Below are 13355 nucleotides of genomic sequence, written 5' to 3'. Positions count from 1 at the left end.
ATGGTGTACGGTCAGGTCCTTCACCAGCCCCAGGACTGCTTCATTAACGTCAACGTTGGAGGCTTCAAACAGCGAATGGACCACACTGTTCTGAAAAGGTTCCCTCAGACGCGCCTGAGTCGTCTTCTGTGTTGCAGCTCCAAAGAAGCCATCCTGGAGCTCTGCGATGACTTCAGTCCCTCTGACATGGAGTACTACTTTGACCGCAGCCCAAGGTTTTTCTGTTATGTTCTCAACTTTTACCTCACTGGGAAAATCCACCTGGTGGATGGCTTGTGTGTCGTCTCATTTATCCAAGAGATTGAGTATTGGGGCATCAAGGAACGTCACCTGGACTTCTGCTGTAGCAACAAATTCCATGAAATGATGGAGCTTGCTGATAATCAGCAGTGGGATCAGAGGAGCGACGAGGTGCAGCTCGAGAGTTTGGGTTCTTCTGTTGAGGAGCTGTCGATTTTGGAGGACGACACAGTGATGTTTGAAGGCACCTGGTGTGCAGATGTCCGCAGGAGTGTTTGGATTCGACTTGAGAATCCAGGTTTCTCCACTTCAGCCAAAGCGATGGCTGTAGTATCCCTCAGTGTGGTCCTCATGTCCATTATAGCCATGTGTGTGCACAGCATGCCAGACTTCCATCAGGTGGACCTCGATGAAAATGAGATTGAAAACCCCGTACTGACTGTCTTTGAGACCCTCTGCGTTCTGTTCTTTTCTGCTGAGTTTATTCTTCGTTTGGTTGTTGCACCATCGGCCAGGAAGTTCTTGAGCAGCCCTCTCAATATTATCGACTTATTGTCAATTCTGCCCTTCTACGTCACTGTAGTCTGTGATACAATGAACAAGGACGAGAACCCAGACCTGGAGAACGTCGGCAAAGTGGCGCAGATCTTGAGGTTGATGCGAGTGTTTCGAATTTTCAAACTGGCTCGTCATTCAGCTGGCCTTCGCTCTCTTGGTGCCACGCTGAGACACAGCTCTCGTGAAGTGGGGCTGCTGGTGCTGTTCTTGTCTGTGGGCATTTCCATGTTTTCTGCTCTCATTTACTTTGTAGAGAAAGAAACCAAAGAGTCGGAGCTGCAGAACATCCCCATTGGCTGGTGGTGGGCCACCATCAGCATGACCACAGTGGGCTACGGGGACACATTCCCCGTTACTCTGGCTGGGAAGCTGATAGGAACTTTGTGCATCATCTGTGGGCTGCTGATCGTGGCTCTGCCCATCACTAACATCTTCAATAAGTTCTCCAAGTTCTATCAGCGGCAAAAACACTTAGATCTCAAGCGAAACAATAACTGAACCCTCTCCAGTGAGTACAGCTCTGGTATAGGGGTCGACCGGTATGGCTTTTCCTGGACCGATGCCAATTAGTAGTAATCAAGGAGATCGATAACTTAGTAGTAGTAGTAATCCTACAATCTGGATTACTACAAGTGGATGAGAAGTGAAACGCCCTCAAGAACCTAAAAGAGAAATCCACTTGCTGCTAACTAAAGTTTTTAGGATTTGCAGTAAAAACTAAAATCTTGGTGTCAAAATTTACACTACGTCAAACTCCAGTGCAAAACTTTGTTAAAATGCCTTTTTTTATGTTTTACGTATGTTTAATCTGAACACCGCTCTTTGACTTTAATCCTTTAGTGTTGATTGGCTATTACTTGTGACATGTAACCAATCAGACAGTCCTGTGAGCATTACATTGCTGGAGAACACAGAGTGCTGACTGCAGAGAAAGAAAGGCGGCTTTTTAAATTCATTTATTGAATCAGGAATTGGTTTTTAAAAAGAACACAGATATTCAATAAACTGCTGAATATCGACTCCAGTAATCGGCCAGGTCGACCCCTCCTCTGTGCTAAAGAGTACCAGGTCCCAGCTCAAGAACTCTAACCTGTTCATCAATCACATCCCCTGGACGGCTGCACGAGCAGACACATGGAGCTTTCAGATGACAGTTAAATCAGGTTTGGTTCACCATTTTCTATAAGCAAGGTGAAAAAAACTAGCTGCCAAATAAAATGCATGGAAGTGACTTCAATAAATGGAGCTCGGTGGGTAAACAGGTTGTTTTTTTGTAATTTTGAATAAATCCGATATTCCTCTGCTCTGTAAAATGTCTGAAAATAGCCAAAAAAGTTCATCATGAGACCATAAATGCAGGTTGACATCTCCAAATTGAATGTTTGCTCTCACCAATAGTGCAAAGATATTCAACGTACAGATGACAAAGAAAACCTGGAAATCTTCACAGAATTTAGAAACTGGATCATTGCGCAGGTGACAAATCAGTTGCACAATAAAATCCATTTAAACATAGATCCCATTAGCCACCATTAGCTACTGCTACCACCAGACCAAGCATGACCCCTAAACCAATGGTGTTTTATGACTTGTAGCTTTTCATTTGTAAGGAGAAGAAGATATTTTAATGATTTAAACGCACACAAAAAAATATAAACCACCTATTTAAAGTTTTATCAGTTAATTTTCTCTAAGTGATTGCTTGATTGCTTCTGCCAACTTATGTAAGTGTGCTGGATATGACACAGCATTGTGTATTTGTTACTGTCCTTCATTTCAGTCGTGCTGCTGCAGTCCTTCTCTGCTATTGATCTGTGTCTCTGTTGTATTTTGTTTCAAAATGCATTTAATTGCTTAATTCAGAGAGAAGCCTCCTGCTGTGAGCGGGGCCATCAGGGTAATGAGCTTTTAATCAATGTGCCTGGCTGGGTCAAGAGTCAATAATCATCCTTAGAAGGTGCTGAATTCACAATTCAAACTACGATAAGTATTGACAGTCTTTTAAACAGAGAAGAATAAAGCTGGCAATAAAGCGTCTGTGTCAGATTTGTGTTATTATTACCAGGATTTAACATTTCCTTCATTCCGCTGATAGATCTGTGTTGAATCTGCAAACTTTGGATCGTGCTGTGGTTTAATTCTCCCCCTCTTGCCGCAGTCACCTTCATCAACACTGACGTATATGTGTTGTATCCGTGTTTTCTCTTCCACGGATAAGAATCTTCCAATCAATAAAAACAGGTCAAACGTCCGAGCCGCCCTCCAAAGGACGCCAATACTGTGGACAGCTGATTTTAATACCAATTCCGGCCTCTAACAGACTGTCTGATGAAGTGGTGATCTGTAGTCAGATTAGTGTCACTGGCTGCTGATAGCGTTTTTAGTGCGGCCGTCAGCTGCCGGGGAATTTCTAAGTAGATTCTGGCTTCCGCGCTTAAATAAATGTTCACATCAGCACACGGGGGCATGGTCACCTTTTCTGCTTGGCTTCCTCCTTCTGCGTCTTTCCTTTACGCTTAAAGTCACACAGTATTGCGCTCTGATTTAGTTCATTGCTTCAGTCTTTCTGACTGAATGTCACTGTCAGCAATATCTGTGATCATCTCAGTGCTGAAGGTCAGCCAGGTGATTCTCTGCGCAGGAACACGGAGATGCTTTCTGTGCTGGTGGGTCACTCGAATCACTTAAAAGCTCTGAAAGCTCGTACATGCTACTGACCCACATGAGGCTGTTAGCATGAGAGTGATGTTATTGACAGAATGCACATCAACTGCTAACATGCAGGGAAGATTGAAAAGGCCAACAGGACGAAATGTTCCTATATTACATAAATGAGAGGAAAGCTGAATTATATTTAGCTATTTATACAAAATTTTATTTGGACACTGTCAAACTAATGGTTACATTAATAATAGTAGTATTAATTATGAGCATTAGGTAGTGAATAATGAGCACACTGGTGGGGCCAGTAACCAAAGTTTTGAAGTATGCAGCTCCAGAGCCAGAGATACCTGCAGAAAGTTGCAGGACGAGGGAGGACAGAGAGGACAAACTACAGGAGAGAGAGGACACAAAGTTAATAACAGGCTGGAGTGGCATAAATGTATGGAGAGTGAAAGAGAGAGGAGTAGAGGAGAGATGCTCAGTGCATCATGGGAGGTCCCCCATCAGCAAGCCAAAAGTTACTGAAAGGTCATCTGAATAAGGGGGTCCAAAGTATTTATATCAAATATGGATGAAGCAACCATGACGTCACCTATTGGTTTGTAGATTGCTGTTCTGAAGCCTCAATTTCGGAAGTTTTCTGTTGACATCTTTGTCTTTTGATACCGAATGAAACAAGTAAGTGATGGACCTGACTGAGAACCTGATGACTGACCTGTCAGTCATAAGGTAGCACCGCCCCTAAAACATACCCTGTTTTCTTGTATATTTACTCTAAACGAAACCATAATCTACTGATAAACACCCTGCTGTATTGAAGAAGACTTCTTCCCACTGTTGCCAACCGCTTGCTCAAAGGAAGTCCAGAGGAAACTTTGGATTGTTGGTTTCTCTGTTTAAATTTGTAAGGTCTATACATTACTTTGTTAAGCGCTGTGTGATAATGTGTTATGAACTGCGCTATACAAATAAACTTGAATTGAATTGAACAATCTGAGCAAGCATGACACAGACAGTCCCTGAGATCACAAATCCCCAAACCTGTGCTACCAAAGGGAGCAGATGAGCAGAATCACCCTGAAATGAAATGGATTTTAATGAAACTAGCCTGTGTGTAGCAACAAGTGTGTCGTATTCCCTTTGAATTCATGCAGGTAATATGGCCTTTTCATCTGAATGCATGCAAGCATGCACAACCTTCACTGGACACAGGGGATTAGTGCATGCTGAATGCACACAGATGAACATCTGGTAAGGCACTATTATATTCTCTTGATACAAAGCAAATATACTATGCAAGATGTGAGACTATGAATGGCTTAAAGCATGATGCATATCCTTTAAATTTGTGCAAGCATACACAACTTTCATGATCAGACATACAACAGTGCCCCAATTACATGAAGTTATCACAGATTATGTATGATATGAACTATTCATGGCCTTTGAGCAATGTTTGATGGCATTCAGGTAAAGGAAATGTTCATACACTGCAGAGGAGGAGTGGAAGGAATCGGTTGTGTAGCTTATAGGAGAGACCCGGGCGTTAGCATAGGAGGCGAAGGCAAGGAAACCAAGGCCGATTTAGGACACGTGACTTCCAGCCTGCTTTGGTTTGAACGCTGCAATTCTACTTTAAAGACAAATCAACCCACCTGGACACGATCACTGTCCGAAGGTAAGAACAAATCTCCAATCACTGAGTTTTACAACTTGCATGAGAGATCTCTGAAGAGATGAGCAGCGAAGATTTGGTTTGATCTTAGGAGGCTGGTGGAGCAGAATGAATGAATTGACTGTCTGAATGAATGAATGAACGCTGCCTCGGTCATAAAGCAGCTCAATGGGAGGGCTGGACTTAAGTAGTGAACGATTGGACAGAGAAGTGCCCTGTGACATCCTGCCTGTCTGAGCTAAAGCTCCATTTGATAGAGCTGTCATAATGCTTCACTGCATGCTGGTATACAATGCTTTAGAGTCAGAAGCAAAAGACATTTATAAAGCGCTTAATTTAGCCCCTTTTTTACCATTATTACTAATAATAAGAATGCAAATGTTAGGAATGAGTAAACATTTGAATACCTGCTGCTGCTGCTGCTGCTAGTCTTTCAGCTCCTAAGAGGCCTGTAGAGGTGAGGACAGAGTAGCAGTACACTGTACCGCTGATAAAGAATGAAAGAGAACATTTTATTAATCCACCCTCTTGTGTGGAATAAACACACATTCTCATTGCCAAATGCTTATACATTAGTTAACCATTTTATCTTCTGTTATACAAAATTAGCTCACTTGTGATGAATCGCCCTGAACATGAACCTATCATCCATTATGATATAGATATAGAAAATTAAAAATGAATGGTAAAAACAATATGCTGTCAGTATTTTTAGAGACTTCCCTGCAATTCACAAATACATAGGCTGCACCCAATAACCATCATTTAGTTTCTGAATGTATATAATACTAAATCCATGATTTTCTATTTTCTGTACTATGAATAGCACAAACAGTGAAAGAGTCACGCAGTACAAATATCTTTGAATTTGCAAGTATTGTGCATCCAAACTGGTGGCTAAATTCAGACAGATTAGTTTCTTTTACAGAAATATGTCACGATTCATGCTGCATTGTGGAGAAATCCTGACTGATGCTGACGTTTCTATCAGTACTGAATGAAGGTGACATTTTCTACATGCCTCAGCTACTACTCTTAAGCTGCATTAAGATTTATTGCAGGTGACAATTAAAATACTCTGTGAACCTCATGCTGAGGTCTGCTGACCCTCCCTCTAAAAGATGCTGGGTCTTATTCATTTATAAAGCCCTAACTGGTTTTTACCCCCTTTACATTACTTCATTAGCATCTTTTAATGGGGACTCTTACCAAACTCACTCAAATGATTGGATTACTCTGCTGGCGCCGGCTGTTTTCACTCCTCTTGGAAAATCCAGTTTTAATCAATGCGCACCTTCAACCTGGAAAAACCTGCAGAACAATTTAAAGCTGGACTCAGTTTTATCGATTTATGTTTTAGTTTAATCTTGTTTTACTTCTAACGGTTTCTGTTTGAGTTGATTAATTTGTTTTTAATTTTTGTGTTCTAATTAATGTTTTAACTTTCATACATCTACATCTTTTTTTTCTTTCTGTCTCGGCTACACTGCGAATGAATTCAAAAAAAGGTTGAGTGAATGACTGAAGATGTTTTCAGGGGAACTCCTGTCTTTTTAAGCCCCTCCTGACTCTCTTGTAGTTCACACCTCGCTGCTGTGTCATTCCTGCTCTCTGACAAACAGAAGAAACAACCTCTTGTTTTCTCGTGATAACAAAGTCATAAACTCATTATCTAAAGAAACCAAGCTTTTGTATCTCAGGATAAATAGATAAATTGCTCTGCTATCATGAGAAGACACCGTAAAAGTAATTGCAAATGTGGCCGTTCTCAGCTTCCATATTACACAACGCGCATTTTGACGTATTATTTCTAGAAAAGCACTGGTGTCACTGATTCATGAATGATGGATGCATTCTGGTTAGTTATTAGGTTCCAGGGTTTAGATGTTGGTCATACTTGTTTACAATGCTTGTTTCCTGTATACACCAAAAGGCCTTTTCCATCATGATCAAATAACCTGAAAGTTCTTGATCTGCACATTTTAGTCCAAGTATCCAGGAATTTATTTAAATCCAAATATGTGGTCGTCCAAGCTGAGATCGGCCAAAAGGTGGAGACCATCGGACAGATGTGGTCAGTTAAGCCAAATAATTCCTGTTTTGAAATCTAAAGTTGATCAGCCAGACTCCCCTGGTGGTTACAAGACATATCGATGTCCACTGTAGGGAGAACAGTCTTATCTCACAAACCCCTTTGTTCATTTAACAGCCGCTCAGATGTCTGCAGTCTTTAGATATCATTCATATTAGAAGCTGTTTAGTCTCAGGTTTAACTCTATATACTGTTGTGGGTTTGTGTGAATGGTTTTGTTGGACAGTAAAGTGGTCTGTATATGTATGTATATCTTTTCAAATATACATTACAGATTAATAACAGCCATTTCACTGCATGTAACTGTCAGTCAGTTTTTTTTTCTCTTAAAGTCTATTCATGGATCTTTAGATTATTTTGTCACAGCACAGTGCGGTACAGTTGTGTTAGAATGCAATCATTGCATCTCCTCTGAGCTGCTGTGTCGGCAACAACACTTCTGTTCTAATTACAAACGGTCCTTCAGAGTCTGGACTGTGAAGATGAACTTGTCCTCTGGACTGAGGTGTCTGCCGTGATGTATAGGTGTATTACCGAGGAAATACTGTCAGGTGGAACAACTGCTCTTAGGTACTGCTGACTTACAGGGCTGATAATTAAAAACATTTGCAATTAATATGACAACAGTAGTTAATATTATATGCTGCATTTAATAAAATTGATCCTAATTGGGTAAAAATGAATGCGGTGTTCCTTCAAAAGTCTATAATATTAACATATTTGGTTATCTTTTAACACACAAAGTTAATACATAAAAACACACCATTTCTACTTGACACTCTATGTATAATGGTCATTAATGTGCAGTATAATGACATTACTTGCTGTGCACCTGGGAATATAACAGTTAACAGGATAATATAACAACTCAGTTATACAGAATAAACATCCATCCATTCTATACACCGCTTAATCCTCACTAGGGTCACGGGGGGCTGGAGTCTATCCCAGCTGACTTGGGGTGAAGGCAGGGGACACCCTGGACAGGTTCCCAGTCTATCACAGGGCTACACTTAGAGACAGACAACCAAGCACACTCACATTCACACCTACGGACAATTTAGAATCACCAATTAACCTCAGCATGTTTTTTGACTTGTGGAAGGAAGCCAGAGAACCTGGAGAGAACCCACGCTGTACGCGGAGAACATGCAAACTCCACACAGAAAGATTGTGGTTGAACCAGCGACCTTCTTGCTGCGAGGCAACGGTGCTAACCACCGCCCCACCTTGCAGCCCCTGTATATGCATTACAATTCAATTCATCTGTGTAACAATACTATCTCATTTCTAAGGTCATATCATAGTTTACTGCACAGGACTGTTGTAGTTAATGACATCCTCCATTTACAAGAAGGACATTAAGTTGATGTTGGCTATTAGTTATTGCCTACTTTTGTATGTTTTTAACTATTATGTAAATGAACAACACTGTATGATGCTTGTTAATCACATAAGCAAATATCTGTAGTCTTTTTGCAGTATCTTCATAGCTTTACTCCAGCACAAGTTCCTGAGTGCTAAGATTTGGACTTAGGTACAGCGAAATATCTGTCAAGTGCGACTGAACGTTTTCATTGGTCAGACAGTGAGAGTGGCATTTAGCAGGTCTGTCTCCGTGTGTGTCTGTGTGCAGCAGCGATGCACAACTTGACCCTCAGGTCAGACCAGCGTGCAGCTAAGAGTGATAGAAAATATCACGAGTTCAGGCAGATCAGATCAAAAAGGGACAAAGCAGCTGTTCTGAGTTATAAATAACTTACATTGTGTGCAGGTTGTGAACAGATCGACTGGTCCAACACAACCAGGACCAGAATCACTGGAGCTTCTGGTTTAGCTGGATAATACTTTGTGCACATGATGGTTACTGCATATGTTAGTGACATTTGTTAATGCTGGATTCGACAAGTCTTTTTCTTTTTTTTCGTATTTGCTCATTCGAGACAGTAGTAAATTACAAAGTTTCTCTGTTTGGACGTTTTAATCTCCTCAATGCACTTTGTTGGTGTTCTTACACTCAGCTAATGGTGTTTACTTTTAGCAGCTAACTTCAGTGCTCTGCCTGTTTCCTGCTGTCACACAGTGTTATCACATCTCATTTCACATCCCAGCTGGATTCCAACTGAGATAAGCTAAAAGAGAGTTCAACGGTGCTCATTTGTGACAAAAAAAAGTTCTTCCTCATGTCATCAGGTTGCTTTGGAGAGATGTGATCCTTTTATTTCATTTGGAAGAGGGAGGCCTGTAGCCCCCCTGGAATTATGAACACTGCTGACCAGTCAGTAGTAAACCCACCACCTGTTTGTGGGAGAGGAGCTGGCAGCTGATTGTATAGCGTTTTGTTCTTTTTCACTTGTTATTGTAAGAATAAGCAGCGATCCCTTCCCAGAAATCACAGACTGTCACTGCATCCTATTGATAAAACACAGTGTAGAAGCACAGCAGGTTCATTTATTATTCAACCCCAACAGGCACAGTGAAAAAAACTGAGGTGCACCTAAATCATGCGCTGGTGCTCGTAAATGAAAGGTGCAACCAGCGTAAAAAGTTCCTGTAAAGTGCCGCTCCAGCAGCAGATAAGAACCGCCGCATTGCAGTTTGAGGCTCTCGAGCAGGGCCAACATCTTAATATCTCCATCTTTAATGTTTGTTAGCTTTAGCACTGAACTCTCAGCGCCTTGCTACTTTCTCATCAGCTTCACGAGATTACAGTCAATTTTCCTTTAATTACCTCTGGGGTTATCAGCATTTCTGCTTAATCAGCACATTCCCTCACATTAAGAGGGTTTTCTCCAAACGCACCTTTTACAGTGCAGAAATAAGGCATCCGCTCTCGCTCGCTGACACATCATCAGACAAAAAGACCATCTGAAATTCAGTGTGGGCTGTAATCAGATCTCAGGGGGGAAATCAGTTTAATCCAAACACACATGATGGTGAAAACAGGAGCTGCTGCATGTGCACACAATATTCATAGGAGTGTGTAGCGCTCTATTCTGCTGGAATGTTACAACTGTGTGTGTGTGTCGTTAGTGTGATGAATAAAAACCGAACTCACAGCCAGTAAATAACATGCTCTCAGCTGTAAACCAAGCAAATTTATTTGTAACGATTAAATTACACAACGTCTTCCTGACTCAGCCGGAGCAGAGTCAAACCTCCCAGAAACTCAGTGTTTGATTTCAAGGAAAGTGCATGCACTAGGATTTCAGCTATTGATATTTGAAGGGCACTGGTCTACAAATACAATCATTTTACACTCTTCTGACAGATTACAAGGAACAAATATTGTCAGCACAAAGCTAGATGAGGCCGGCTATGCTCCAGTGTCTCAGGCATTGGGATCAGATTTTTCTGATTGATTTTTATTTATTTTTCTCAGTGCTAGCGGGAAAGATGAAAAAGAAGTAGAATGACACTGAAGTCCAAACGCAATGAAAAGGTTGATGGAGGAAAAAAATGTGGATTTATATTCAACCTTAAGATTCTGTTTATACATTATTGTCTCCACACAAACAGGATGATAATATTTATCATTTATTCACTCATTCTGCACACAGCACCTTTGCTGATCTTTAAGGTGCATTTTGTAAATATGTGTGCTGGAACTTAAGCATGAATTTGAATAGACTCGTGCAGAAAAAACACATGAATGTTTCCACCCGTTGTAATATGTGGCTCCATGTCACAAATGCAAAACACAAATAAATACAATACGGTCACCTGCGTGAAACCAATGGGATCACATGGGTGTTGTGTGCGTTGGACTCTTTTCTCTCTTTTCTCCTGCCTGGGCCATGGGTGGTGGTGACTGAGCTGGTCTGATCAGGGTTTACCCATCAGAAGGTTGAGGTCTCAAGCTAATACAGTCAGGCTGCCACTCCTGGGTCTTCAGCTCTATCTGCTGCAGGAGTGGCTAAAGAAAAAGATAATATTTCAATGTCCTCTGTGTAATGACAATAAGGTGGAATCTTTTTGTAAAGGACAATACCCATAGGTTTCATATATATATATACACTATAGATTTCAAATAGATTCCATGAACCGAAACCACGCTCCTCTTGTGTAAAAGTACATGTGGACACCTGTGATCATATGTGTTTTCACGTGTGAGATTCATGAGATTTATTTATTTATTTTTATGAGGGTAAACTTTTAGAAGTAATATGTTATCATGTGGTGTTATGCGTTTTGCTTGTAAGGACATGCTTTTTCCACCAATAGCTGTACTGCGGGTCTAGGATAATAATAACATAGTAAATAGTAATAGTAAATTGTCCCTTTAATAGTGATAGACAGGACTTGCTGTTGGACTAAATAGTTCTTGAAAAAGTTCATTTTGAACATCATCACTGCTGTTTCAGCCCTGACAACATGGTGCTGATGGTTGTTATCATGAGTGTTTGCTGCCATCCAGTGGTCACATGGTTTAATTACACCACTGTTGATATGAAAAGTTTTACATCAGGGGTGTCCAATCCTGGTCCTCGAGGGCCACAATCCTGCATGTTTTAGATGTGTCCCTCTTCCAACACACCTGATTCAAATGATCAGGATGGTTATCAGGCTTCTGCAGAGCTTGATGATGAGCTGATCATTTGAATCAGGTATGTTGGAAGAAGGAAACATCTAAAACATGCAGGATTGTGGCCCTCGAGGACCAGGATTGGACACCCCTGTTTTATATACTTCCTTCCACAGTTTAGATATAATTCAAATGTGTTGTTGTTGATGTTGATGTTGTTGTTATTTCACTGTCAGTACAGTAGCAGTGTGTGTGAGACATGGATAAACTTGGGGACATATTGGATGAACTTATGAAAGGAGAGGGAGGATCACAGTAACATTGTGACTTCGTCCCATCGAACTTTGACTAAATACATTCAGATTGTCTGATTGAACTGAATAATATTCAACATAAGACATGATCACAGTACAGTTGTATCGGATATTTTCAGTTGTTATATTGACATATGAACCGTCAGAAGTGAGTACTGCTGGTAGAACTCTGAATGTCATTGAGACGAATTAACTGTACTTGAAACACTGAAATATCACCAGTTCTACTGTTACTGCCAACATGAGCTCTGCTGTAGTTTCTGCAGTTAGTAATAGTCCTGATGATGTTCCTGAGAGCAAGAGGACAGAAAAAAGAAAAAAGTAAGAGAAAGGCAGTGAAGGCATCAGGTGGATCTACACACTGTACATTTATCCTCTCCTGCGCTCTGTTCTTACCTAAACTATCCAAGAATGCAGCCTAATTCACGATACACTTGTTGGCAGATTTTATGTCTCCACTGTCAGACAACTGAAAAGCATAAAATGCTGATTTAATAATTCCACTTCAAAAACCACGACTTTACTGACATCTCCAGTTCAATCAGTGATCACAGGAGGAAACTAAAGGTTTCTTACTGCCTCATCATCAAAAATATGCACTTGTACATTTCAAATCAATCAAATCAAATCAAATCAAATCAATCAAATCAGATTTATTGTCATTTTGTTGTACATACACAGTGGTACAGGCAAGATAATAAGATAATTTTGCAGCTTAATTTAAGTAGCTAGGCTAAACTTTCTCTTGTTAAAGCAAGAAAATATCAGTCAGACAGTCCAACCCTCCCTTCTCTCATCCTCCGGCAGTGTTCTCACCAGACACTGTTCCTGTTGTTCAGACTGCTTTGTTTCAACTAGTCATCAGTAAACACACTGAGATATAAATGCAATGCTTTTTTGTAGTTTCTTTTGACCTGTGAACTTCTACAAGCTGAAAATAGAATGTGGAAAAGACGCCCTCTGGTGGGATGTGGTATTCAGCTCAATCATGTCAAAGAACAGCAGCTCAAAAAGCTATTCAGGCTGCAGTCTTGTGTTGAACCTCTGCATGTAAGAAAGAACATTATGATATATTTATTTTCAGCATTTTTAATGAGGGCCTTTGTAATTATGTAAGTGTGTCATAATTGTGGCACTTTAGTCATCAAATGTTCCGCTGCAGCCGCACTGTTTGTATGAGGTACATTTATTTAGGAGGCTGAAGTGTGTTTTGGGTTTAGGATAGAGGAAATAGAGGAAAACTTTTTTTTGTTCCACGCCAAAACCCCAAATGACTTTTCTTTGTGA

The 13355-nt window shown here is 40.7% G+C and overlaps 1 protein-coding gene across 1 annotated transcript; it reads left to right on the top strand.

The window, feature by feature from the left end:
- Positions 1-1296, top strand: LOC103376542 (potassium voltage-gated channel subfamily S member 3-like). The gene has a single exon (XM_008306937.1). The coding sequence runs from the start codon at positions 1-3 to the stop codon at positions 1294-1296; it is 1296 nt and encodes a 431-aa protein (XP_008305159.1).
- Positions 1297-13355: the final 12059 nt, after the last annotated feature.

Source organism: Stegastes partitus, unplaced genomic scaffold (genome assembly GCF_000690725.1).
Source record: "Stegastes partitus isolate 25-593 unplaced genomic scaffold, Stegastes_partitus-1.0.2 Scaffold50, whole genome shotgun sequence".
In the NCBI taxonomy this organism is placed as follows: Eukaryota; Metazoa; Chordata; class Actinopteri; family Pomacentridae; genus Stegastes; species Stegastes partitus.
The sequence above is the reverse complement of the archived record's forward strand: the minus strand, read 5'-3'. Positions and strand labels throughout refer to the sequence as shown.